The sequence below is a fragment of the Ammospiza nelsoni genome, chromosome 32 (genome assembly GCF_027579445.1).
Source record: "Ammospiza nelsoni isolate bAmmNel1 chromosome 32, bAmmNel1.pri, whole genome shotgun sequence".
NCBI classification, from domain to species: Eukaryota; Metazoa; Chordata; class Aves; order Passeriformes; family Passerellidae; genus Ammospiza; species Ammospiza nelsoni.
The window spans coordinates 1170410-1197135 of record NC_080664.1 but is presented as its reverse complement, the minus strand read 5'-3'; the positions used below and the strand labels follow the sequence as shown (position 1 = coordinate 1197135).

Below are 26726 nucleotides of genomic sequence, written 5' to 3'. Positions count from 1 at the left end.
CCACTCATTCCTTGGAAATCTCAGGGATGGGGACTCCAAACCTTCCTGGGCAGCCCCTTTCAATACCTGACCACCCTTTCCATGAACAAATCTAAGTTTTCATCATCCCACTGCCTACCAAACATGCACTCCATGTTTCTCCTGCTTAGCCCCTCACCTGTTGTGTGACTGCACCTAAGGCAGCCCCTTGTTTTCTCCCTGTGCTCTGCCCAGATTTCTCCTTTTAGATCACAAACCCTGTTGAATTGCTCCTGCCTGTAAAGCACATCACCCCTGGGCCTTTCAGCACAGCCCTCACACCAGTGAGGTGTCAGAATTCCAATCTGCTCATGGATTATCCACCATTCCCCTGTGTACCCTCTAAAACCCTGAGTAAATCTCCACTTGGTCTTGTCAATAGAAAGAAAAGCCCAAAAGCCAAGAAGTGTTTGGCAATTTAAACCCTCTCCTAGCTTTCCATTCTGCTGCTGACATATTAAAGCTCCATTTCAAAATGGCTGCAAGCTCTTAAAACATTTTCTGGAGCTGGGCCAAGAACATCCTTAAGAGCTTTTAAGATGTGCTGAAGCAAAGCTCAAAACTCAGAGGAAGGTGATACCTGGAAAAACGTATTTTGCAGTCAGTTTGGGGAGATGGTTTTGTCTGGTTGGACTCCCCAAAAACTCCATCCTCTTCAGTTCCCACCAAGTTCATCAGGACTCACCAAAACCTTCTTCATAAAAAGAAGGTTCCATAAAAATCAATCTGCAAAATGATGACTGTGCTTGGGAGAGCAACAGAACCAACTGGGGGATGGCAAGAATCATTCCAGCTCCAGCAAGATTTAAAACATTCCTGTTTCCTGCAGGTTTGCCACCGAGCAGCTCTGTGATGGCTGGGGAGTGAGGGGGAGTGGGCAGGAGATTTCAGAAGCAAACAGCTTTAGGAACAGCCTCAGAACATATGGGAGCACATTCCTGCAGCAGTGGCTGCCTGGTGACACCCTGAGCGAGCCACTGGGGCTGCTGGAGAAGGAATTTACAGCAAACTCAGCCACCCTGGGGGCTGAGGAATTACAGACACAACCAGTGCTGAGAGCAGCCCTGGGGAGAAGGTTTGAGGTGCCCCAGGAACCCCTGAGCCTGGGCTGAACCCCTTTGTCCTGCTCAGGTGAGACCCCAGCCCTGGGAGATGTGCAGCTGCTGCAGGGAGTCCCTGATTTTTGAGTTTTAAGGACCTCACAATCTGTGCAAGGAAATCCACTCTGCCTCCTGGCCAGAAATAATCCTCCAGCCTTTCCCCCTCACGAGTGGGCTGCAGTTACTGAGGAGATGGGAGCAGATTCCACACTTGGCACTCCCTGATCCCAGCTCTGCATGCCTGGATCCACAGCACCAACAGCTCCATCCCACTCTGCCTTCCCTCCAACACCTGGAGAGGACTGCAGAACACGCCTGCCAGGGAATCCAACCTCCTTTCTTCACTCTTTCCCTTCCACACTCACTTTTCCTGCTCCTTTGAAGCCAAAGTGGAAGAAAAAACACCATTAAAGTGCTCAAGACCTGGGAAAGGCAATGAGATGCTGGAAATAAGAATAAAAATCTGATTTTTTTGGGATGGTTCTGACTCTTTCCTCTGTTCTGGTGACTTCTCTGAAATGCAAACCCAGGAATGGTGTCGTGACCTTGCAGAGTCACCAGCTCTCCCTGCAGACACCACGGCCAAGGCTCCTGAGGCACATCCCAGAGCCAGACGTGCCTCCTGCAGCTGGTCCCTCACATCCCTGTGATTTTCCTGGGCCAAGGTGACATTCTGGACCCACAGGGCCCGTTTCCAAAGCTGGCATGTGACTTGACAAAGCTGCAAGTCACTCCCTTGGCACGAAGGCTCTGGAGAGATCCTCAGGTGCTTCTGTGGAGGCCATGGGTGACCTCAGACGTCCCAGCCCAGTCAGACCTCACCTGTGTGTGTGTGTGTGTGGACACTCCTCCTTTTCCCACTGAAATCCATCTTATCCACCTAAACTTGCCCACAGAATATCCAGGGACCTTCTGCTGCCTCATCACTGCAGCCTTTGCAGGAGCACCTTCACCTCATCCCGCAGCAGGGATGGAATTTCAGGGAATTGGAAATGGAAGGTGTTTGAGGAGAACAACCCCAACGTGGCAAACACCACGTCCAGAGGGAAAGAACAGAGTCCAGAGGGAAAGAACAGGGTCCAGAGGGAAAGAACAGGGTCCAGAGGGAAAGAACAGGGTCCAGAGGGAAAGAACAGGGTCCAGAGGGAAAGAACAGAGTCCAGAGGGAAAGAACAGAGTCCAGAGGGAAAGAACAGAGTCCAGAGGGAAAGAACAGAGTCCAGAGGGAAAGAACAGGGTGAGGAGGTGCTGAGGAGGGATGGGCTGGACCACGAATGGTTCAGAAGGAAAGAGAGGCACAGAAGATGGAAAAACTTCCAAAATGGAAATCCTGGCTGTAGGAATGAAAGAGGAAGATGGTCCTGATGTCTTAATAAACATTGAAGGATTTAAGGACATGAGGCTGCTCTGCTCCCAAGGCTGGGGCTGCTTACAGGGGGTTTTTCCTGAATTTTGTTTGCACATATGAATGAGGAAGTTCATATACCTGCCTTTTGGATATATTAATTGAAATGTTTTGGGTTTCCATAATAAAAATGGGTAACTATTGCTCCTACCCAGGAACTGGAAAGACATTACAAGTTGTAAAACAAGAAAACATGAAAGAATTCTTTCTGGTCCTTACACAGGGACAAAAAGGAGCTAAAGCAGCTCCCAAAGCTGCTGCCTGTGAGCAAAGGGATTCCAGATTCTCCTCAGAGTCATGATTTACCCCTCACTTTGAGACACTCAGGGCCTAGAATGTGTCCAGAGCTGAGAACAAGCTGAACTTGATCCTGGAGGTCTTTTCCAATTCAAGGATTCTGGGATTCTGTGACTCTCATTTTGCAAAACTGAGCAGAGGAAAGAGCAGCACCTTGGACAAAACCATTGCTGGGCTACAAACCCAGGAATTGTGACTCCCTGTGCCACGGCTGTTTCCAGGTCACACTGTTTCTCCTTTAAATATCAGCTTACAGGTGCTGGGAAGTTCAGCTGCTCTGTTAAAATGCAGTTTCAGTTTCCTTAGACAAACCAAGATCACCGTGTCCTCCTGCAGGGAAAAGCAACCAGCTGATTCGTCCCCGTGCACGCTGCAAAAGCAAAGACCTGTGATGCAAAACCTTCTGGAGAAGGGGAGGGAAAAAAAAAAAAATCTTGGAAAACTTCCCATGATTCAAGCAGATTCGTAATTCCTGATGATTCAGGGAAGGGCCTTTTTTAATGGCCTTAAAAAAAAATTCTTTGTGGAAAGTCACTGACTGTTGGAAGCAGCACGGAGCACTAAGGCAAGGCTGAGATGGACAGGAGGGGAGCAGAGGATTCAGGGTTTGTGGGGAGGTCAGCAGGGCTGGGGGGGTTTGCTCCCATCTCCAGAACCTTCCCTGCATTCCCAGGGATGTGACAGATGCCTTCAGAGAGGGAATGCAGCTCATTCCTGCCTCTCCAAATGAAAGGTTTATTAATAGCCTTGTGTTGGGAGGCAAACGCGCAGACGGATGCGGCAGGAGGGATAAGGGGGTTCCCTGCGCCTCCTTTTGGGGTCTGGGGGGGAATGTTGAGAGCCAGGGAGCTCTGCCCACTGTCCCTTCAGCACTGCCCCCTCCTTCAGCCAGAATAAACATGAATTGGCCCAATTCTCCCACTGACACCAGCCCTGCACCTCACAGACACAGAGAGCTTCAAAACTCTGACAGTGGCATCACAGACATTTCTGTGGTGGGAAAAAGGGTTGAGAGACCTTGGGAGTTCTCCTGTGAGAGTGCCCAGAGAAGCTGTGGGTGCTCCTGGGTCCCTGGCAGTGTCCAAGGCCAGGCTGGACAGGGCTTGGAGCAATCTGGGACAGTGGAAAGTGTCCCTGGCCCTGGCAGGGGTGGCACTGGATGAGCTTTAAGGTCCCTCACAACCCAAATCTTTTAATTCTATGACCTGATCTCACCAGAGCCAGATTGGTTTAATAAAGAGAAAATATTTGTTTAATAAATAAAGAGTATTCCTGAGGATATTTATCTTGGTTCAGGGCAAATTTTGGAGCCTAAGCTGCAGCTCCTGGTAGTGCATCTCCTGGAGGAGCACATCAGCTGGGCACCACGATGCCAAACACAGATCCCCAAATTTCACAGCCCTGTTCTGACTCAGAACCTGCCCTCAGCACTCAGGACACAAGAATTAATTGACACAAACAAGCATTACATTAATCAGAGTAAAGAAGGGTCAGTTACTCTCATCACTCCCCAAATTCAGCTGATTTCATGTCAGTGATGCCCTGCCAGTCTCAGAGTCACTCCTGAGCGTGGCACAAACATCTGTCCCAACAAAAACTCTGACCAAACTCACTGATCACCCATGACAGATTCCACACTCAGCCAGTTCTGAGTTCTGAACAGCCACAGCACAGCTCCTGTCACCCACACAGCTCAGTCTGCAGCTCCCCCAGAGGCACAGCTGAGCCCCACTCGAGATGGTGACTGTGTCAGCTGCCTCAATTAGACTTGTATCAAAGAAAGCAATGAAATTAAACACTGAAGAACCTCAGTTTTGCTTTCTAATGAAATCAGTGTCCATGCTCCTCATTCCATCACCAGTGGATCCCTCCCCTTCATCCCCAGCAGAATTTACCAACCATTCCCTCATGACACCATTTCTCCAAACACCTCAGCACCCATAAATGCTTCCTGCCACATCACCTTAGACAAATAAAAATTAAGATGAAAGTGAGTTTAGTCTCCTTTTTTGCCACGATTCTGTGTCCCAGTGCTTCATAACCATCAACTTCAGACTGAATTCCACGTAAGTGATGAAATACACACTAAAACCCTTACTGTTACCCCTCCATTAAATTCTTCTTATTGCCCTGATGGTTCAAATTGGCACATTAGTACAACTTGAACTATTTTTAGTTTCCAGAGCTTGCTCTCCTAACTCCACCCTTAAAGACTGACTGATAGAGGCGATCATATCACCTCTAATATTTTATATATACAAAACAACCAAACCATCCCCATCCAAGACTCCCTTCCTTTATCTTCCGTTCAAACCATACCCAAACCTGTAAACTCCCAAGAAAAAAAGGCGCTTTAGCAACTCCTTCCTCGCAGACTCACTTTCTGGGTCATATAATAAGGGTCAAAGTCCTCCAGTGGCACAGCAACCAGCCCTTTAGGGATGTCCCCGTAGATGAAAGGCAAATTCTTGCCCGCCTCAAGGTCACTGTTTGGTTTTGGTTTGCTGTCTTCATCGTCGTCCCGGTGGCTGCTGTCCTGCTTGGAGCGCTGCTTCTTCTTCAGCTCCGCGATGTGTTTCTCGATGTTGGCCAGGGACTCCGGAGTGAAGGGTTTAAAACTCTCGGGGCCTGGTGGTGCGAGCAGCCGCGCTGCCATCTTTTCATCCTGCAGCAGCTTCTTTAGAGATGTTGCACCCCGGGCAGGTCAGCTCTGCGGGGAGAAAACACGGGCACGAGGTGAGAGCGGCACGGGCAGCGCCACGGGAGCCCCGCTGCTCACACCCCCATGGAGGTGATGCCCTGGAACACAGCTAGATGAAGAATAAAGGAGGGTTTATTATTAAAAAGGCCATTACAGGATACCCTTTCGGCAGCACAAGAGCCTGGCCATGGCACTCATTGTCCACCCAAGATGGACAATAGTTACGAGTTTTCGTACAATTATAAATTTTTATTTATACTTTTTAGGCCCTGAAGCTGTAGGTGATGCCTTGAGAGGTTCCTGGAACAGAGCTAGACAGAGTTAAAGAATGCAGGAGGGATTTATTCAAAGGATATTCTCAAAGGATACACCTTGGGCAGCACAAGAGCCTGGCCAGGGCTACACCCAAGATGGCTCATTGGCTCTTGGCTCATTGTCCACCCAGGATGGACTCAGAGTCACAAGGTTTCATACAATTATAAATTTTTATTTATACTTATCAAGCCCTGAGGCTGTAGACGACACCTTGAGGGGCACCCTGGAACAGAGCTAGACAGAGTTAAAGAATAAAGTAGGGATTTATTATTAAAAAGGCCTTTACAGGATCCACCTTGGGCAGCACAAGAGCCTGGCCATGGCACCTATTGTCCACCCAAGATGGACAATAGTTACGAGTTTTCATACAATTATAAATTTTTATTTATACTTTTCAGGCCTTGAGGCTGTATGTGACGCCTTGAGAGGTTCCTAGAACAGAGCTAGACAGAGTTAAAGAATTAAGCAAAGATTTATTGAAAGGATCTCCTCAATGGATACCTTGGGCAGCACAAGAGCCTGGCCACGGCTCCACCCAAGATGGACACTGGTCATCAGTTTTCACACTTTAATAAGTTTTGGTCCATTTCTATATTGGGTTAATTGTCCAATTCCAGCTCCAGGTTATGCAGTCCCATCCTCACAGACTCCTCAATTCCCTGCTGTTTACACCTTTTGGGCCTGAAGCTGCAGCTCTGTCCTTGCTTCTGGGGCTGGAAAAGGATTGTTCTGTCTGACTGAGCTGTGAGGAGAACTGGCTAAAACACTTTATATGAAGTTCAGACTTCTGTACCAATGCAGTACAGAGTCTGGAAAATACGAAAGCTCAAACTGAAGGCACCAGGGTGAGGAGCAGACCTGCTGGTTTCACCCCCAAAACGAGCTCCAGGCACACACACACCACAGCTGGACACAGCTGAACCCACCTTCACTGCCCAAGGTGCCACCTCAATGAGTTCCACGAGCAAAAAGCAGCTTGTAGGATCTCCCCAAACCCCACTGGGCCCTCCTGAACACAAACTATTCTGGAAAAACCACCCTGAAAAGCAACTCCATGCTCACAGCAGAGCTGGGAGGAAGTTGGTTCCCCCGAACGCAGCCGCCCACCAGGGCTCTGCAGCTCTGCTCCTCGTGCCAGCTCCAGAAGCAGCAGCAGGAATAGCAGGAATACCCTGCATTTCTGAGCTGCTGCTGCTGCCTCGGCAGCCTGTTCTCACTCCAGAAGAGGCCAAGGGAGAGAGGGATGACAGAAACCCTGCACTGATGCAACAGCACTGCAGTGCTGCAGGCTGGAAGGGAACCCAGCCCCGACACGGTGCTCGGGGAGGGACCCGAACACCAAATCCAAGAGGAAAGGCACAAAACCAGTGAGGATATGGCACAGAACCAGTGAGGATATGGCACAAAAACCAGTGAGGATATGGCACAAAAACCACGAGAATATGGCACAAAAACCGTGAAGATATGGCATCAAAACCATGAGGATATGGCACAAAAACCAGTGAGGATATGGCACAAAACCAGTGAGGATATGGCACAAAAACCATGAGGATATGGCATAAAACCAGTGAGGATATGGCATAAAACCAGTGAGGATATGGCACAAAAACCAGTGAGGATATGGCACCAAAACCAGTGAGGATATGGCACCAAAACCAGTGAGGATATGGCACCAAAACCATGAGGATATGGCATAAAACCCGTGAGGATATGGCACAAAACCAGTGAGGATATGGCACAAAACCAGTGAGGATATGGCACAAAAACCAGTGAGGATATGGCATAAAACCAGTGAGGATATGGCACAAAAACCATGAGGATATGGCACAAAAACCATGAGGATATGGCACCAAAACCAGTGAGGATATGGCACCAAAACCAGTGAGGATATGGCACAAAAACCACGAGAATATGGCACCAAAACCGTGAGGATATGGCATCAAAACCATGAGGATATGGCACAAAAACCACGAGAATATGGCACCAAAACCGTGAGGATATGGCACAAAAACCAGTGAGGATATGGCACAAAACCAGTGAGGATATGGCACCAAAACCAGTGAGGATATGGCACAAAAACCAGTGAGGATATGGCACCAAAACCAGTGAGGATATGGCACAAAAATCTTGAGGAAATGGCACAGAAGAAATCCTAGAGCTGTCTGGAATAGGGTCCCTCAAGCAAGGAAAAAGATAAGCAGTAAGGTCAGCACAAACACAGCATCCAAATAAATATTAAAAATCTGGAGAAAAAAAAATGACTTTCAGATTCCTTGGAAACTACGAAATTGTTAAAATTCTGCTATTTCAGCACGAGGTCAAGCACCCCCAGCCTGCCCAGGCCATGAGGATGGTGCTGAATTCAGGGAAGCTGAACTCAACTCTCTGGAGTGCAGTGGGCTTCGGGAACAAATAAAACCCAATAAATAACTGAGTCCTTGGTAAAAATACCTGGAGATCCCAGCCCAATAAATAACTTGAATCCTTGAGAAGAATACCTGGAGATGTCAGCAATTCCAAAGCTGGAACACCCAGTGCAAATCATTCAGAGGGAACTCAGGTTATCCCTTGTAACTGCTGTGACACAACCTTTACACCCTGATCCACACACACATCAGTCTGAAACTCCACCACACACTCAAATGCTGTTTCCAGCTCAGCTTTTATTTGGAAATCCAAAAAATCCTGGAGTACAGATCTCCCTCCTTATGTAATTCCAGAGTTTAGGATTCTCTTCCTATAAAACCGACTGGGTATTTCTACAGCAATAATAGTAAAGACTCAAAAAAGATGGCAAGAAGGGGAGAGAAGGGCCAGTATCTTGGTCACACTATCTCTGAGAAATCACCAAATGGCCTGCTGATATTAAGGAAAATTAATTTATTCTATTCTTGCAGCATTTGCATGCATTTAATTACCAAATTTCCCACATACTGTGAAACTATAGAGCAGCATTGGGGATGTGGTCTAATTGAATGGCACAGATAAATATGTAAGGCCTGAATTTAGAAACCAAAGTAGCTCAGGGACACAGCATAAAAAAGGGAATAAATGAAGGCATGAAGGAATTTGTGCAAAATTACACAACCCACAACTGGAGGCACCGACTCAGCTGAGGAAAAAACACAACCAAACCTAAACCAAACCAACACCACTCCCCAAATCTGGTTCACAGCTGCACATGGAGGCAGCTTCTCCACATTTTGGCATTTTGGAATTACTTACAGGGCTGTTTCTTGTGTACTATCTGCAGATAAAAGGGACCTGAGGGTCTCTTTCCTTGGGATGGTTTTGTCCTGACTTCATTTGTTTTCCCAATAAATGATCCCCCATTAAGGTAATGGGCAAAGTAAGATGTGTGGCTCCACCTCGTCTTCATCAAGGAAAAACTTCCACAGCTGGTAAAGCTTCTGGAAGCTAAAAACCTTGTAAATGTGATTTCCCAACCAGGAATGGTCCTGCTGGGATTGATGGATAAATCCCAGCATTTATTTTGGCCATTCCCACATCAGGTTTTTCAACCTGTAAGAAGAGAAACGCTCTGAAAATTGTGACACAGTTTTTTCCCAATTTCACCCAAAACTGCATGGGGAAAATCACCACACTGCCAAAATCAGCAGTGACAGAGACCCAGCATCCAGGTGAGCTGCAGAAGAGGTGACTGGGTTAGGGATCCATGGATGGCTGCACTGGGAGCCAGGAATTCATCCTGGGAGCTTGGATTTGGGGGTACACAACACACACATCGCTCAAATGCCAAGATTTTCCACCAGAAACTGCTGCACTGAGGTGCCCAGTTGCTAAGACTTAATTATTTTTTCTAAATGTTCCCAGCAGTCCATTTACTGGTACATTATGAAATATTCCAATAAATTATTCAAGCTGATCATCAAAATAAATTAAAAAACACTTTTGAGGCAATTTCCTTGCTTTAATACACTTCTTCCTTTTATTAATTACCACGAGCCAGCCACTCACAGTGTGTCTTTGAGGCAGAGAGACCTTCTGTGTGAATTTTTATATAACCCACATGGACACAGGTGCCTCTTGATTCCAACACGAGGATTGAGCCAGGAAGGAAAATGCGGTGTCGATGAACAGCACCCTGAAATCCTGCCTGCAGGAAAGCCTAAAAAGCTCCAAGCAAACCCAAAATACCCACCCATGGGGAAACCCATGGCTGGAAGTGGCTTTCAGCCTCCAATCCCCACCTGTCCTGTGCCCAGAACAGGCAAATTTTATCAATGGAAAGGGTCAGAGTTGTGACCAGCAGCAGTGAAGGAGGGAACTTTCCTTTAGGAAAGCTCTTATGGCACGTTTGATGCTACAAAGAGGAAGAAAAAGGAAATATTTCCACTCCCAAGCAGCATTTATTGCTTGGTTTCCCCACCCTGTGTAAAACCTGGTGGAAGTTCCCAGTGCTTGGCTCAACAAGAGAGGCCAAGGGCAGACTTGGGACAGGGCAGGGAAATGCTCATGGTATTGAAATGGCCATAAAGGCCTGAACTTGGACACACACACCTCTAAAGGTAAAGAAAATTAACAAGAATGTACAGAGGAAACAGAAGAAGCAACCAACAGCAACAGAAAAATACTGGAATCGTTGAATGGTTGAGTGGCTTGGGTTTGAAGGGACTTTAAAGCTCATTTTGTTCCACCTCCTGCCATGGGCAGGGGCACCTTCTACTACCCCAGGTTATTCCAAGCCCTGTCTAACCTGGCCACACAGAAAACATTATTAATTGACAACACTTTAATGAAGACTGACTAAAGATGGATTCCTGCAGGTCCTCACTCCCTCCCAGCAGCTCTGTGCCTTCAGTAACATCCCTCACAAGTCACAAGAATCAGAACTAGTTAATCCTAGTTAATTAATTAATCCCCAGTTCCATATTCTGTCCTTACTCAAGGCCAACCTGTGTTTATCTCCAAGCTCACACAGAACTTGGAGGTTCACAAACAAAACAACCTTTAATGCTTCAACTTCCCCCTTTTAAATTCAAACTTCTGAACAATGAACTGTTCAAAATAGCTTTTGTGCAAGAGTTCAGCCACTAACCCAAATTTAATTCCTTGTTTGGTTCATTCAGCCCATCCATGACCCATAAAACAGGAGTCAGGGAATGGTTATTTTACACTATAATTTTGGGGGAATTAATTTCTTGTTGTGGAGCACTCAGACGGTTTGAGTACAAAGGGGGGAGAATAAACAACCCCCTTCTAGTGCTCTGTTAAAAATTTCTGACATGTGCTGGAACACAAGCCAGGTTTCCCTGTGGAGGGACACTTTTCTTCCCTCCTAATGACCCCCTAATATTTGGTCAGACAAACATCTCCCTCCACCAATGTCAGCTATTCCTGGTAGTTCTGACACCACCATCCTGCCACTGATTTCACTCAACAGGGCAGAGTTCTCCAGCAATTAAAGGTTTATTTCCACAACTTTAAGACCACCTGTGCAGCTGTTCCTGTAACTTTAACTACCCAGACAATTCAGCAGTGTTATGCAGTACTCAATAAACATTCCTCCCCAAATCACCTCTCAGCAGAGTTCATTGTAAACTCCTCACACTTTCTGGCTGGGGCAGAAGTGCAAGAAGCATGGAATGGGAATTTCAGAGGGTGGCAACACCTCTGAATTTTGAAATGGCTCTGTTCAGGAAGGAGCAAAGTTCCAGCTTTGGCTGCTCATTCTCCTCAAAATCTCCCATTTTCTGGAGTGCTCCATCAGGCAGGAATAACAGTTACGGGACAAGGCTGAGGGAAGGGAAGGCAGAACAATTGGAGCAGCATTTCAAGACAGAATCCCACAATCAGTGAGGCTGGAAAAGCCCTCCCAGTTCATCCAGTCCATCCTGTGACCAATCCCCACCTTGTCAGTGCCCAGGGCACTCAGTGCCATGTCCAGTCATTCTCTGGCCACCTCCAGGGATGGGGACTCCACCAATCTCTGCACAGCCCCTTCCAAGGCCTGACCACTCTTTCTGTGAAGAAACCCCTCCTGAAAAGGAGAGGCTTTTGTCTAAGCCAGAAGAACGCGTGAAGTGTTAAAAGGCAGGCTGGAAGCTGAGCTCATGGCAGGGAGGTTTTGTAACACACTCCTGCAGCAGGAAGCCACTTCTTCCCTGCTTGAATTCTCCACCTCTGCACAGCAATAGGATAATGAGGCACAAGAGGGGCAGTCCAAGCATTCCTGAACCCCACCAGATTCCAGCCAGTGTCCCACAAGGACCAGTTCTCCACCCCACCATCACCAACACGAGCCATCTCATGCCTTTCCTCTCTGTGGCTCCTGAAATTACTCCCCTGTGCTTGCTCCCAACTCGTTTTGTTGTTTCACTGCTCCAGGTCTAACCCAGCCCATTGCTCTGAACTCAACAATAAATTATTGATCCTGTCGATGTCAATGGAGTTGCAGCAGCCTGGGGAAGGCGATCGATGCTGAAGGGCCACCATGTGACAGCAGGAGCCCATGGGGCCACACAGCCTCAGGGCCACCTCTGAGCCATTGAAAAACAGCAACATCTAGATGGAAACCCAGACCAGGTCATTTTAATGAAAAACTCACTTGGGCAGCCCCACCACCAAGCACAGACACGGCACCAAACGGGAGGAGGATGATGCTGTGATTTATGGTTTGAAGCTACTTCATTTCCATTCAATGCTGACTTTGTTTCTGCTTTACTTAACAGAATGAAGGCACAGCCATGCTCCATTTCCTGAGGCACGTGATCGCTCGCCCTCCTGCCTATTAGAAACCTCCTCCCACCAAATAGCCACAGGATTATAATTGTTCCACCGAGCAGTACAGTATCTATACCATGATCTACATCTAAGCCATACATACAAGCTTATATAACTGATTAAATTATCTGTGATGGCTCCAGGTCCTCCACCCTGAGTGAACAACACTGCAGAAGCACCCGAACACGTTAAGATGATCAAAGAAACCTCTGGGCACGTTGTTAGTTTTATATAAAACACCAAAGTGAAGAACAGGGACTTCCTAAACACACAAAGGGTGGAAAACCCGAGTACTGGGGCTATGGAAGGCCTTAGGACAGACCCAGCAGGGAAAGGTCCCAATGGAGTGCAGGGGCTTGTTACTCCCAAAGCCACCAACTCCCCACGCCCAGGGCTATGCAGAGATCCTCAACAGCTCCACCAACTTTACGTGGCTGCCCTGAAGAGATCCAGAGGGCGGCGACGGCCCGAGGGGACAGGAATGGGCACAGGGAGTGTCCCATGGGCACCTCCAGCCTCACCCACACCTTGTGTTCCCGAGCATCACCGGAGGAACCGACCCCAGAGCTTCCCAGAACCTCCATCACCCACACAGGAGGACAGGGCCATTTCCAGGCCCCATCCCTCTGTAAAATCACCGCGGTCACACTTTCCTCCCTTTCTACGTCTGCAGGCAGCGGAAAGTGGGGGACAGGGACCCCGCGCCCCTCCCGTTCCTCACAATTAAAGCATCCCGGTGTGAAAAGAGGACGTCCCGGTCACGGCTCCCGGTGCGGGCGGAATGCTGCAGTGTGCCAGGGCCGGGTTAGCCGGGCACACGCGGCACCAGCCCCAGCCGGAGCCGCGGAACCCGCCCCACCTGCGCGGCCCCTCAGGGGGCTCCCGCCGGCCGCTGCGACACCGCACGGGGCGGACGGGGATGATCCTCCCACAGCCGGGATCGCCCTCCAGAATTCAGCTCCAGGGCCCGAGGGTCCGGCTGTAGCTGCGGCCCCTCGCACACGCTCGCTCCCCTCGCCAGACTTTCCGACTTCACCCCAGATCATCCGCAGCCGCTGCCGTGGAGCAGCTCCCGGTGTCCCCACCCCCACATCAGCTGGGCATCGGTTTGCACCAGAACGCAGGGGGAGGGGAGGAAGACACCCAGATTTTTTAATAGAAAAACCTCGTGAATGTGCAATTCCCTCCCAGCAGGAAGGGGAAAAAATAATATAAACCAAATCTGCCCTCACCATCCCCCCCAAAATCTGTGGCGGAAGGGAAGAGGGAAGGAAGATGCACAACCACGATGCTGACCCAACATCTGGGTCAGCTGGAACACCAACACTGCCCCAAGCATCTCCCCCCACCAAAAAAACCCCTCCTGTCCTCCAAAATCCCCCCCTGGGAGGGGAAGCTCTGCATGTCGAGCGGTGGGAGCAGGGGGTGGCGGAGTGACAGAGCAGCGCTGCAGCGAGGGTCGAGGGGGAAGGGACATCCAGGAGAACTCGGGCTCTCCCTTCCTACAATGCACAGAGCGCGGCCCCGGATTGGGGCGTGGGAGGAGGGTCCCGTGAGCCCCCCAGGCTGTGGGGTGGAGGGCAGGTGGAGGAGGGATGGAGGCACGGATGCAGGCAGGGATGCAGGAACAGACGGAAGGATGGAAGGACGGGGCCCAGACGGGGCTCCAGGTGCAGGGTGGGCGCAGGGGGCGGTTGCCCCTTCCCAGAGCCAGCCCGCCGGCCAGGGGACGCTGATCCCGGCCCGGCACCGTCCCCCCCCACTCCCCGCAGGGCCGGGGGCCTCGGGCTGCGGCGGACGGACCCTCCCCGGCCGGGGCAGCGGTGCCGGAGCCCCGCGGGCAGTGCTGAGTGGGCACAGAACCGGCCCCTGACCCCCTTCCCTGGGTGCGGGGTGCCCGGGCATCCACCGAGGGGATGGCTGAGAAGGGGCAAGGCTCCGGGACCCCCGTCACGGGGCGGATTTGGGGCTGGGGGCTCCCCAGGCCCTCCCCCCCCGCACCGCCCCACAAGCTGCCTCCGGTGTCCCCGGGCCGCGCTCTGCGGCAGAGCCCCCGGGGGAGCCGCGCCAAGGCTACGGGGAGGATGGAGCCAGCAGGACAGCAAGCGAGGGGAGCCGCGGCTGGAGCCCGCGGGGGTCTCGGGGGCTGCGACTCACCGTGTCGGGCGGGCTCAGCGCGGCCCCGGCGCGGCGCTGCCGGACTGCGGCGCGGGGGGAGCTGCGGGAGGGACTGCGGGTGTCGCCATCTTGGTGCGCTCCCGGCGCTCCCCCCGCCCGGCCGGCCCGGCCCCCGCCCGCCCCGCGCGCGCCGCAGGGGGGCGCTCCGGAGGCACCGCGAGCGGCGCGGGGGGAGCGGGGAAGCCCCGGGCCTGGCCCGCCGGCAGCGGCGCCGGTACCCGTGTGTCCGCCGTCAGGGGCATCCCTGTGCCCAGCACCAGCATCCCTATATCCCTCATCATCATCGGTACCCGTGTGTCCGCCGTCAGGGGCATCCCTGTGCCCAGCACCAGCATCCCTATATCCCTCATCATCATCGGTACCCGTGTGTCCATCGGCAGCGGCGCCCGTACCCGTGTGTCCGTGCTCAGCAGCGCCCGTACCCGTGTGTCCATCGGCAGCGGCATCCCTGTGCCCAGCACCAGCATCCCTATATCCATCATCATCATCGGTACCCGTGTATCCATCATCATCACCGGTATCCGTGTGTCCACTGTCAGCAGCATCCCTGTATCCATCACCAGCATCCCTGTGCCCATCACCATCCTCAGCATCCCTCTGTCCAGCATCAGCATCCCTATATCCATCATCATCATCAGTATCCGTGTCCATCAGCAGCAGCAGCAGCATCCCTGTGCCCATCACCACCACCAGCAATCCCTGTGCCCATCAGCAGCATCCCTGTGTCCATCACCCACAATCATCCTTGTGTCCATCATCATCATCATCACCCCTGTGTCCATTGTCATCATCATCCCTGAGTCCATCGTCATCATCCCTCTGTCCATCACCATCACCCACCATCATCCCTGTGTCCATCACTATCATCCCTGTGTCCATCACCATCATCATCAATATCATCATCATCATCCCTGTGTCCATCACCATCATCATCCATCCCTGCGTCCACCAAGGTCATCCCTGTGCCCATCACCATCATCATCGTCACCCTGTATCCATTACTGCCTGTATTTGGTGCACCACAGAGTAATCAAAGCTTGGACTCCATCTTGGAGGTCTTTTCCATAAACGATTCAGTGATTCCCACTGCTCAATCTGTTTGTAGCTGCCACAAGGTGGAGGCATGAAGATACAGAGATCCTTAATGAAGCACCTAATTACTCCTGGCTTTAATTTGCTTTATTGCCACCAGAGGGAAGTGGAGACACACTGGTGGCTTTCCCAGGAAAGCAAAACTCCAACGCAAATCCCCAGCAGAACTGTTCCAAGGTTATTAGGGATCACTCATCCCTAGGTTATCAGGAACCTTGGATCCTCCTGCCACCGGGAGCAGAGCTGTCACCTGTTAATGGCTGAGCCACGCTGCCACCAAATCCTTTGGAAAACTGTCAGCCGCAAAGCTGACAAAGTCTTCCAGAATGTGTTTGTGGAGTGGTCAGTGTTGATTCGACCCAAATAAAAACCCAAACTCCACATGCTGCACACAGAACTAATGAGTTAATAAATTGTTTTATCTCTGTCCATGATTCCCATCAGTCTGGAGGATCACTGTGAGCCCGTTCTCACCCATCAAAAGATTTAAGGTGTCCTCAAACTGCAAAGACTTAAAACTGCTGTTCAGAGAGAGCACAGAGCTGCTGAGCAAACCCAGCAGCTCCCAGCAGCTGGAAATTCAACTCCCTAACAACTCTGAACTGAAACATTAATCAAACCCCCGACAAAATTCCTGCAGAGATCCAGAGCTCGGCTGAGCTTCCGAGGGCAGCGCAGGCTGCTTTAAGAGATGTGACTGTACCCGGAACTGAAGGAGGGCACTTGCAGAACTTTGCCTGGGGTTGCACACCAAGTTGTGCTGCCCAGCTTGTCCCGGCTTGGGAACAAACTGGCAGCTCCTCCCCTGGACTCTGGTCACTGCTTGGCTGCACCTGCACTGTTCAGTCCTTGCCTGTGACCGGGCTGAGAAATCAGCTGGAGAAAAGCGTCCACCAGAGCAACCCAAGCAGCTGAATGTACCCTGAGAGGACACAAATGCAGCTCTGACTGCTCTGCCTCACAGGAGAAGCAGCTCTGCTCTGCACGGATCCTCTGCCCACGCTGAAAATGCCAGAGGCCACTGCAAGCGCCCTCCTGCTCCGTGCTGGCCTGGCACTGCTAGCCTGGCCCGTCTACCTGCTCTCCTTCCTGGGCATCTGGGAGCCTTTCTGCAAGAAGGTCTTCTTTCCTTTCTTCCTAGAGAAGATTTCTGGAGCTCACGAGAAGAAATCAAAGAAGTACAAGCAGGAGCTCTTCCGCAATCTGCCCGACTTCAGGGGCCCCTCGGGGGAGCTGCGGCTGCTGGAGATCGGCACCGGCAGCGGCTCCAACTTCCAGTTCTACCCTGCGGGCTGCAAAGTCACCTGCAGCGACATCAACCCCAACTTCCAGGAGGGCCTCTCCAGGAACATGAAGAAGAACCAGCACCTGCACTACGAGCAGTTCCTGGTGGCTGCGGCAGAGGACCTGCGGCAGGTGCCCAGCGGCTCGGTGGACGCCGTGGTTTGCACGCTGGTGCTGTGCTCTGTGCAGAGCGTCAGCAGCACCCTGAGGGAAGTGCTCCGAGTGCTCCGGCCGGTGAGTACCTGCAAAAAACCTGTTATGACCCTTAACTTCTGCTCTAGAGGTACCATGAGCAAGGAAAGGGGGAAAAAGACAAAAAAAAAAACAAAAAAAAACCCTTCCAAAAACCATTAAAAGACCCCCTAAAATCCACTAAAACCATTTAAAACCCCCCTAAAACAAACCAGACAGACAATAAACAAGTGATAAAGAGTTGGTTTGAGCTCAAAACAGACTTTCAGCCTTTAAAGTAGCATTTTCATAGAACTACGGAATTGTTTGGGCTGAGAGGGACCTTAAAGATCATTTAATTCCAAAAAAACCAGTCATGTCAGCAACTAATTGAAATAAAACCACAACAAACTGTTGCTAGAATAAAAGAGGGATCAAATAAGTCAGTCCTTTGTGCTTTTTGAATGGGCATTTTGGATCTCTGGATGTTTTCCTTCTTTCATTAATTCCAGCTAACGGAGGGAAGGGAAAAAGGAAAGGGAGAAGGTTAGGAGGGGGAAGTGGGAGCCGCTTGGTGTGACCCCCACACCCGCTGTAAGAAGACTCTGTGTTCCCAGGGAGGAGCTTTCTATTTCTTGGAGCACGTGGCCGCTGAGCATTCCAGCTGGACGTATTTTTGGCAGCAAGTCTGTTACCCGACTTGGAAACTCGTCTTTGCTGGATGCTGCCTCACGAGAGAGCTGTGGAAGAATCTGGAAGAGGCAAAGTTCTCCGAGCTGAAGATACAGCACATCAGCGTGGCGCTACCCTGGATGCCCATCGAGCCGCACATCGTGGGGTACGGGGTGAAGTAACCCCTGTCCTGCCCCCCTGTCCCCCAAAATTCCTCACCGTGACCCACACACCCTGCACAGCACAGGCTCCTCCACATGTACCCATATCCGTAACACAGCAAAGGACTTGAATCAGAAACCAAACTGTCAGGCGAGAAGAGAGGGTCGATTTCCTGAGTGTCTCTGAATCACACAATCAAAGAAAGTTGGAAAAGCCCTTTTGGATCACAGTCCAACAGTAACTCAGCACCAGCACCATGTTCACCACTAAACCATGTCCCCAAGTGCCACACCCATGGTTTTTGAACACTTCCAGGGATGGGCACTCCACCACTGCCCTCAGTGGCCTGTGCCAAGGCCTGACAGCTCTGTCCATGGAGAAATCTTCCCTCTTATGTAATTAAAACTCCCCTGGTATACCTTGAGTTTCCTTCCTGAATGAAGCCTTGGCACTGCTGACCCTGCCTTGCTAGAACCCAGTGCAGCCAGGGAGGATCCCAGGACAACAAAAATCAGCCTGGGAAGCAGAAAATAAATGTATTAATGGAAGGGGACTGCTGTCTGTGCCTGTTGACTCTGTAACAGGGTTCCTTCAGGTGCTCCCCAGCTGGGTGGCATGTCGCTGGGGCTCCATCTTACCTGCTGCCCCTTCCACACGCTCCCTTCATGGTTCCACCTGACAGAACCTGAACCCCCAAACCTGACTCCTGGTCAAGTGAGGGTGAGACCCTTGACCCTTGGCTCAGGGCTGAAAACCTTGACTCTTTGCAGAGGTGAAGCTGAGCCCCCTGACCCTCTGCCCAGGTGAGGGTGAGCCCCCTGACCCTGTGCCCAGATAAAGTTTAGCCCCCTGACCCTGTGCTCAGCTGAAGCTGAGCCCCCTGACCCTGTGCCCAGGTGAGGGCGAACCCCCTGACCCTCTGCCCGGCTGAGGGCTCCGTGCCGGCGGTCGCTGAGGCCACGCCGGCCCCTCCCGCCCCTCACCGGCTCCTCCGTCCGCGCTCCCGCGCCGTCCCCGCCGCCCCAACGGCCCGGTGGCGGTGGCGGTGGCGGTGGCGGTGCCGAGGCCGGCCGTTCCCCGCGGGGCTCCCCTCAGGCCCCGCAGCCATCTTCGGCCCTCGCCGGCCATGCGGCGGGCGCGGCCCGCGCTGCCGCTGCTGCTGCTGCTGCTCGCGGGGCCCCTGCCCGCGGGGACGGCCCCCACAGACCCTGTGGACGGTACCGGGACCCAGCGGGACCCAGCGGGGCCGGGCCGGGGCGGAGGGGTCGGGGAAAGGGGCAGCGAGCGGGGAAGAGCCTGAGCGGAGCGGGGCAAGGCGGGGTGGGAGAGTCTCTGGTTTATACAGAAATCTGGTGAATTCTTGTAAAGCAATGGCAACTGGCCACCCTTACCGCAAATCTATACACCAGAAATGTACCTTAGTCAGATAAATACACCGTATTTCACATGGGCTGAAAAAGCCCCGGGATCTCCACATACAGGGGTCTGTGGGGCAGCGAGTCCTGCAGAACAGAGCCCTGGAATGGTTTTGGCTGGAAGGGGGAGACCTTACAGCCCACCCAGTGCCATCCCTGCCATGGCAGGGTCACCTTCCCCTGTCCCAGTGCTCCCAGCCTTGTCCAGCCTGGCCTTGGGCGCTGCCCGGGATCCAGGGGCACCCACAGCTGCTCTGGGCACCCTGTGCCAGGGCCTCACCACCCTGGCAGGGAGGAATTTCTTCCCAGTATCCCTCTAACCTTCCCTCTGGCAGTTGTCCCTTGTCCTGGCACTCCATGCCCATTTATGTGCTCTCTCTCCATCTCCCCTGCAGCTCCTTCAGGCACTGGAAGGCCATAGTTAAGTCAGCCCAAAGCTTTTTTCCTCCAGGCTGAACAATCCCAATTGTCCCAGCCTTTCCTCACAGCAGATCTGCTTCATCCCTCTAAACAACCTGGTGGCCTCATCTCCAACAGGCCCATGTCCTTCCTGTGCTGTGGTGATGCTGGAGATTTAAAAATCCAAACCCAAAACAAATTAAAAAACAAAAACAAAAACTGCCACCATCAGCAACAAAAACGACCCACCAAAACCCCCAAACACCCAACCAAACAAAAACCCTGAGACAACAGAAAAAAAAAGACCAACCCATACACCCAGAGCACCCACAAACGCTGCCCCAAAAGCTGAGCTTTGCCCTCCAGGCTCTCTGAGGAGCCCGTTGTGTTTTGCAGAGTGTCAGCAGCAGCTGGCGGTGGCCCGGAGCGTGGTGTCCTGGATCGTGGGGGGCCACGAGGCCCCGGAGGGCGCGTGGCCGTGGGTGGTGAGCCTGCAGGTGCTGCGCGGCGGCGTCCGCTTCGTGCACCTGTGCGGCGGCGTGCTGCTGGGCCGGAGAGCCGTGCTGACCGCCGGCCACTGCGTGGATGGCAGGACGTACGTACTGGGTGACCCCTGGGCACCACGGCTGAGCCCCCTGAGAACCATGGCTGAGCCCCTGGGCACCATGGTGAGCCCCCTGGGTACCATATCTGAACCCCTGAGAACCATGTCTGAACCCCCTGGGTACCACGGCTGAACCCCCTGGGCACCATGTCTGAACCCCCTGAGAACCATGTCTGAACCCCCTGGGTACCATGGCTGAGCCCCTGGGCACCATGGTGAGCCCCCTGGGCACCATGGCTGAGTCCCCTGAGAACTATATCTGAACCCCCTGGGTACCACAGCTGAGCCCCCTGGGCACCATGGCTGAGCCCCCTGGGCACCACAGCTGAGCCCACTGGGCACCACAGCTGAACCCCCTGGGCACCATGGCTGAGCCCCCTGGGCACCATGGCTGAGCCCCCTGGGTACCATGGCTGAGCCCCCTGGGCACCATGGCTGAGCCCCCTGGGCACCATGGCTGAGCCCCCTGGGTACCACAGCTGAAGCCCCTGGGCACCATGGCTGAACCCCCTGGGCACCATGGCTGAGCCCCCTGGGTACCACAGCTGAAGCCCCTGGGCACCACAGCTGAACCCCCTGGGCAGGGAGGAGGAGGCCGAGGGCACTGAGTTGTGTCCCAGGGTGGCCGAAGGAGCAGAGCAGGGATTGTCCCCCTGTGCTGGGCACTGTGAGGCCCCTCCAGTGCTGTGTCCAATGGAGCACATCCAGAGCTAGGAACACATCTGGGGAAGGGGCTGGAGCATTGATTGAAAAGGTCTCCAAGACCTTCAGGTCCAACCTCTGCCTGACCCTCTCCCATGCCAGGTTTTCTGCTCCCTTCCCCAGCCCACTCCCCCAAAGCGTTTTGGGTTGCTTTGTTCCACAGAGCTCTGATTTTTCTGGTTAACCTCACCGCAAAATGTTTTGATATTTAGATTACAAACGCTCCAATTAATCAGTTTTAACACAATTTCCCTTTTTTTTTTTTGTTGATCAGAACCAACAATTTGGCACTTAAGGGTTTTTTTTTGACAATGTGGTAATAACTCCTCAGAACAGATTTTTAACTGCACTTACAGCAACTCTGGAGCATTTCAGCTCCCAGCACTGGTCTCTTTCCCAACCTTTACCACAGCTGCACAATCTGCATCTGTCAACATCCACTGTTGACTCAACCATGACCCGGGGGAAAGTGAACTGTAAAAATCTGCAAAACTTGAAATTTTGTCCTTTATCAGGATGTCGTTACATCAACTCCTTGTTTGCATTTAACAAACATTTCTTTGCAATATAATTTCTCTTTAAATTATCAATTTAATTTTTACCTTAACTTTGGAGGCTAATTTGAATTTTATAGCTCATCCCAGGCCAAATTCAAAGCTCATTTAGTAAAGACGTTGTTCAACATACTTGGCAAGCAACTAGATCTGAATGACTCTGCCCCTATTTATAAATTTAATATTAACTAGATTGTCATTATTTTACTTCTAGATAATGGATTTCCCAGGTCTAGGTGCAAGTAGAGTCTTTATGAGCATTGTGGGAATGAGCCTCTTTATTTTATCTAAAATATAACCATGTTTTCAGCTTTTTCAGACTATTATCTCCTGGTTTCCTCTGCTGAGATGGGGTGAAATCTGGGTGTCAGTTTAAATCCTTAATCTGAATTTTCCTTAACAGCCATAACCACTAATAGCAAAGGGAGTGTTCACATGGGCAGAATGGTAATGAGGCAAATCTGTTCCAGGAAATATTTGCTACGGAATTTTCAATGTATATTTATAAGGGTGCATAAGCAGAAGAAGATAGAGGGGATAATGGAAAAAATTTCTCCCTGAGAGGAAGGCCCTGGTATAGGGTGCCCAGAGAAGCTGGGATCCCTGAAGGTGTCCAAGGCCAGGCTGGACAGGGCTCGGAGCGCCCTGGGACAGTGGAAGGTGTCCCTGCCATGGCAGGGGTGGGATGAGATGAGCTTTGAGATGCCTCCAATCCAACCCAACCCCTTCCTGGATTCCAGGGCTCTATGAAAACAAATGGTGAAAGTGATGTCAAACTCTGTGAATTCTCATCTTAAAGATGAGCTTTGAGGTGCCTCCAATCCAACCTTATACCTGGATCCCAGGGCTCTGTGAAAACAAACTGTGAAACTGATGTAAAACCCACCTGAATTCTCATCTTAAAGATGAGCTTTAAGGTACCTCCAATCCAAGCCAAGCCAATCCAATCCAATCCAATCCAATCCAATCCAATCCAATCCAATCCAATCCAATCCAATCCAATCCCTTCCAGGATCCCAGAACTCTGTGAAAACAAACGGTGAAAGCGATGTCAGCCCCTGTGAATTCTCTGGCAGGGATCCGTGTTCCTGGCGAGCCGTCCTGGGCCTGCACAACCTGCACAAGCACAGCCGGCACACGGCCAGGAGGAGGATCAGGAGGATCATCGTGCACTCGGAGTTCAAGAGGGAAACCTTCGAGAACGACGTGGCCGTGTTCGAGCTGAGGTCGGCCGTGCGCTACAGCCTCTTCATCCAGCCCGTGTGCCTGGCCCCGGCTGCCCTGGTGCAGCCCCTGGAGAACAGCTCCGACTGCTACATCAGCGGCTGGGGACGCACCAGCGAGAAGGGTACGGGGCTCTGCCACTGCTGGGACCCTCCTGTTCCCATCCTCACCCGCTCCAGCTCCCCGGGTTTATAAACTCTCCTTGCACTTGGGTCCTAGAGGCCTTTCCCGACCTTGTACCAAACTGAAAGAGGACAGGTTCAGATTAGATATTGGAAAGAAATTCTTCCCTGTCGGGGTGGTGAGGCCCTGGCACAGATTTGCCAGTGCACCCTGGAAGTGTCCAGGGTCAGGCTGGATGGGGCTTGGAGTAACCTGGGATAGTGGAAGTGTCCCTGCCCATGGCAGGGCATTGGAACTGGATGATCTTTAAGGTTTCTCCCAACCCAAACCATTCTGTGATTCTAACTGGATTTGCTCAGGTTATGGTCTCCCCACACGATGTCATTTAACTCTGCAGTGCTCTCAGGGGTTTTCCATCACAAGCAGGTTAGACCCACACAGCTGTAACCACAGGAATAGATTTTCCCAGCCTTTCTTCCAAGTATAACATGAAAAAAAGGAAAATAAACTCACCCCATTCGTGGTGCAGGTCAACGTGGGCTGCTGGAAACAGCTATTATATTGAAAAGCAACAATTCTGATGCCACACGTTGAGAACTGAGGGGTTCCCATGGGATTTATGAATGACTACACCCCCTCCAATTCTCTCTTTACTCCCAGTGGGCACAAATTCAATGCCAGCTGGTGTGTGGGAGTTTTGGGGTCAGCTGAGATTGTATGAGCCTGTTTGGTAAGTCACCTCTGACATTTTGAACAAGGCATGTATATCATTGATGCTTCTTCTGAGGAAGAATTGCAAAATTTACATCCAACCCAAGTCTTCAAACCTTGAACCCACTCAAATTCCAATCCATTGGCAACAGGCAGGGTCTGTGTCATACCCATGTTTAAACATGTCCAGGAACACACCTAGGCTGGCAAAACAACAAAACCCCCACAGTAAAATTGCTCCACACCGCAGCATATTTCACCTTTCTGAATTGTGTCTCCTTTCAAGGTAAAATCTCACCTGTGCTAAAAGAAGCCCACGTGGCAATCCTCCCTTCCAGCCTGTGCAACAGCTCTGCAGGCTACGCAGGGCTCATGAACGACAAAGCGCTCTGCGCCGGCGCCTGGGCCGGAGGCACCGACACCTGCCAGGTGAGAGGGGAGGTGTGCCAGTCCTGCTAGGTGAGAGGGGCTGTGCCAGTCCTGCCAGGTGAGAGGGGAGGTGTGCCAGTCCTGCCAGGTGAGAGGGGCTGTGCCAGTCCTGCCAGGTGAGAGGGGAGGTGTGCCACAGCTGCCAGGTGAGAGGGGAGTGTGCCAGTCCTGCCAGGTGAGAGGGGAGGTGTGCCACACCTGCCAGGTGAGAGGGGAGGTGTGCCACAGCTGCCAGGTGAGAGGGGGTGTGCCACACCTGCCAGGTGAGAGGGGAGGTGTGCCACTCCTGCCAGGTGAGAGGGGAGGTGGTGCCACACCTGCCAGGTGAGAAGGGAGGTGGTACCCCACCTATCAGCTGAGAAGGGAGGTGGTGCCACACCTGCCTCAGTGGAACTCCCAAGCCAGAGGCTCAGCAGCATCGTGATTTGTAGCATGATTAATTAAAACAGCAGAAATAGTAACTGGAAAACATGTCAAATGCAAATAAGCATCATAAAAGGGTTGGGACAGCGATTGCAGAGCAAAAACGTACACAAAGAATTTGGGGATATTGGAGGGATGACAGGAATAGGTGAACAAAGAGGAAGGATAAAGAATGTGACATTTATACCATAAAGGTGTCAGTAAATTATATATGAGACAAAACACTGGACACTGTACCACACAGTGTGTGTGAAGCACATGTATGTCTCACCCGTTCCTATGCTGGAGAGCAGCACTGGACATGGATAGGGCTCAGGACTGGACACAGATAAGGCTCAGGGATGTGGTTCAGGGATAGGAAGTTGCTCAGGGATGTGGCATGATTTTCGTTTAAATGCTGAGCAATCACCACCTCTTTCTCGGAAAAGCCAGTCCTCAGGTCCAAAGCACTGGCAGAAGCTGCAGCACCAGCTGGGACACGGAGACATTACTAATGAAACCCCATAATGTACCCTAAGTGCTTTGTCTGATCCACTTCCTGCTTCTCTCAGCAGTTTTCCCTGAGCAGGTGACACGGCCAAGACACAGGATGTGTGTTCCTCACTGTGTCTCTTGGAGCTCCCACACCGTGTGGACAAATTCCCCAGTTAAGTGAGGAGTGAAGGTTTAGGTTTAGGCATGAAAAGGTGCAGAGAGAAAACAGAATCTGAGTTAAAAGATACTCAGATTACTTTTAACTCAGTTAACAGAAGCAGTGCAGGGCTCTGCTCAGAGCAGTCTTGACCAGAATCAGGAGGGATTTCTCCATGGAAGGAGTGGTCAGGCATTGGAAGGTGGTGGAGTCCCCATCCCTGTCCAAGGAACAGCTGGATGTGGGTGACAACATTCTGGTCCAGTGACAAGGTGGGGATCAGGTTAGACCTGATGGTCTTGAGGGCCTTTCCAGCCTCAGGGATGCTGATTCTGCCTTCCAGCAACACCAGCCTGGCCTTGAGTTGTCCATATGCTACTGCCCACACTGAGCACTGAGCTGCTTAAAATAAATCTAAATATTAGACTGATTACTGCCCGAAGTGTTTCCTGGAAGGAAACCCTCACATGCTGCTGGTTTTTGTGGTGTTCATTTTAGGGCGACAGCGGGGGCCCCTTGGTGTGTTACCACCCCGACACTGACAAGTATTACCTGATCGGCATCGCCAGCTTCGGGGTGGGCTGCGGCCGCCCCCGCTACCCCGGCATCTACGTGCGCCTGTCCCAGTACAGAAAATGGATCAAAGCAAAACTCCTGCTGATTAACAAGGCTTGGAACCCCCCGAGCACCGCACTCACCGTGCTCCTGGCCCTGGGGCACACAGTGCTCACGCAGATCCTGTAGAGGGGAATCCAGCGTGTCGTCCTCGTGGAGGTCAGTCCTGCCTGGAAAAGCTTGGAGAAACCAGCTCGCTCCTGACTGACAATAAATCCAAGAGCCAAAGGACGTGCACTTACTTTTTAGGAGTCGTGTCTGCCATTGTATTTTTTGTTTCCTGCCTCTGATATCCACACTGACAGGAGAGGAAACAGTACCAGCCTCGGCACTAATGAGGAAAATTGAATATAGAAATGTTATGGACTGGAAACACTTTCTTCCCGCCCTATTTCTGTGCTTTTCCAGCCATCAGGGGTTAAACACACTCAGTGACGCCACCAGGGGCTGGGGAGGGCAGATGCTCCCTCTGCCGGGTAAAAACCAGCAGAGCACACTAAGGTTTCAATTAACCACTTAATTAACCAAACTTTACCTGTGGCTCAGCTTATTAAAAAGTAAGAAGGTAAACAACCCTGCAGAAAGGTAAAAGATGTTCTGCACTCATGATTTTTAGCACTGGCAGGTGTGTACAAGTGCCATTTAATCCACTAAAATTGACTATTATTTATTCCTGGCTGTCATATGACTTGATCCCACACAGGTATTCCCACCTGGTCACCACCACTGCAGATCTAACTTCATTAAAAATAAATAG

General features: G+C 51.6%; 3 protein-coding genes across 4 annotated transcripts in view; 2 read left to right on the top strand and 1 right to left on the bottom strand.

Moving 5' to 3' along the window:
* Window positions 1-14824, bottom strand: part of SCN8A (sodium voltage-gated channel alpha subunit 8) — a 56926-nt gene extending 42102 nt beyond the window's left edge. For both annotated transcript variants that reach the window (XM_059491345.1, XM_059491344.1), the window contains exons 1-2: window positions 14738-14824; window positions 5201-5530 (exon numbers count right to left, since the gene is read on the bottom strand). In XM_059491345.1, coding sequence (XP_059347328.1) covers window positions 5201-5476 — 276 coding nt within the window. In that variant the 5' untranslated portion in view covers window positions 5477-5530; window positions 14738-14824. The remainder of the gene's footprint in view (window positions 1-5200; window positions 5531-14737) is intronic.
* A 1842-nt stretch (window positions 14825-16666) lies between these two features.
* TMT1A (thiol methyltransferase 1A) lies at window positions 16667-18692 on the top strand. The gene is made up of 2 exons (XM_059491347.1): window positions 16667-17368; window positions 17923-18692. Exons 1-2 carry the CDS (start codon window positions 16859-16861, stop codon window positions 18157-18159), a joined length of 747 nt encoding a protein of 248 aa, XP_059347330.1. The 5' UTR covers window positions 16667-16858; the 3' UTR covers window positions 18160-18692.
* A 573-nt stretch (window positions 18693-19265) lies between these two features.
* Window positions 19266-26098, top strand: TMPRSS12 (transmembrane serine protease 12). The gene is made up of 5 exons (XM_059491346.1): window positions 19266-19356; window positions 20350-20548; window positions 22890-23161; window positions 24158-24300; window positions 25853-26098. The coding sequence occupies exons 1-5, from the start codon at window positions 19266-19268 to the stop codon at window positions 26096-26098; spliced, it is 951 nt and encodes a 316-aa protein (XP_059347329.1).
* The last annotated feature ends 628 nt before the right edge of the window (window positions 26099-26726 follow it).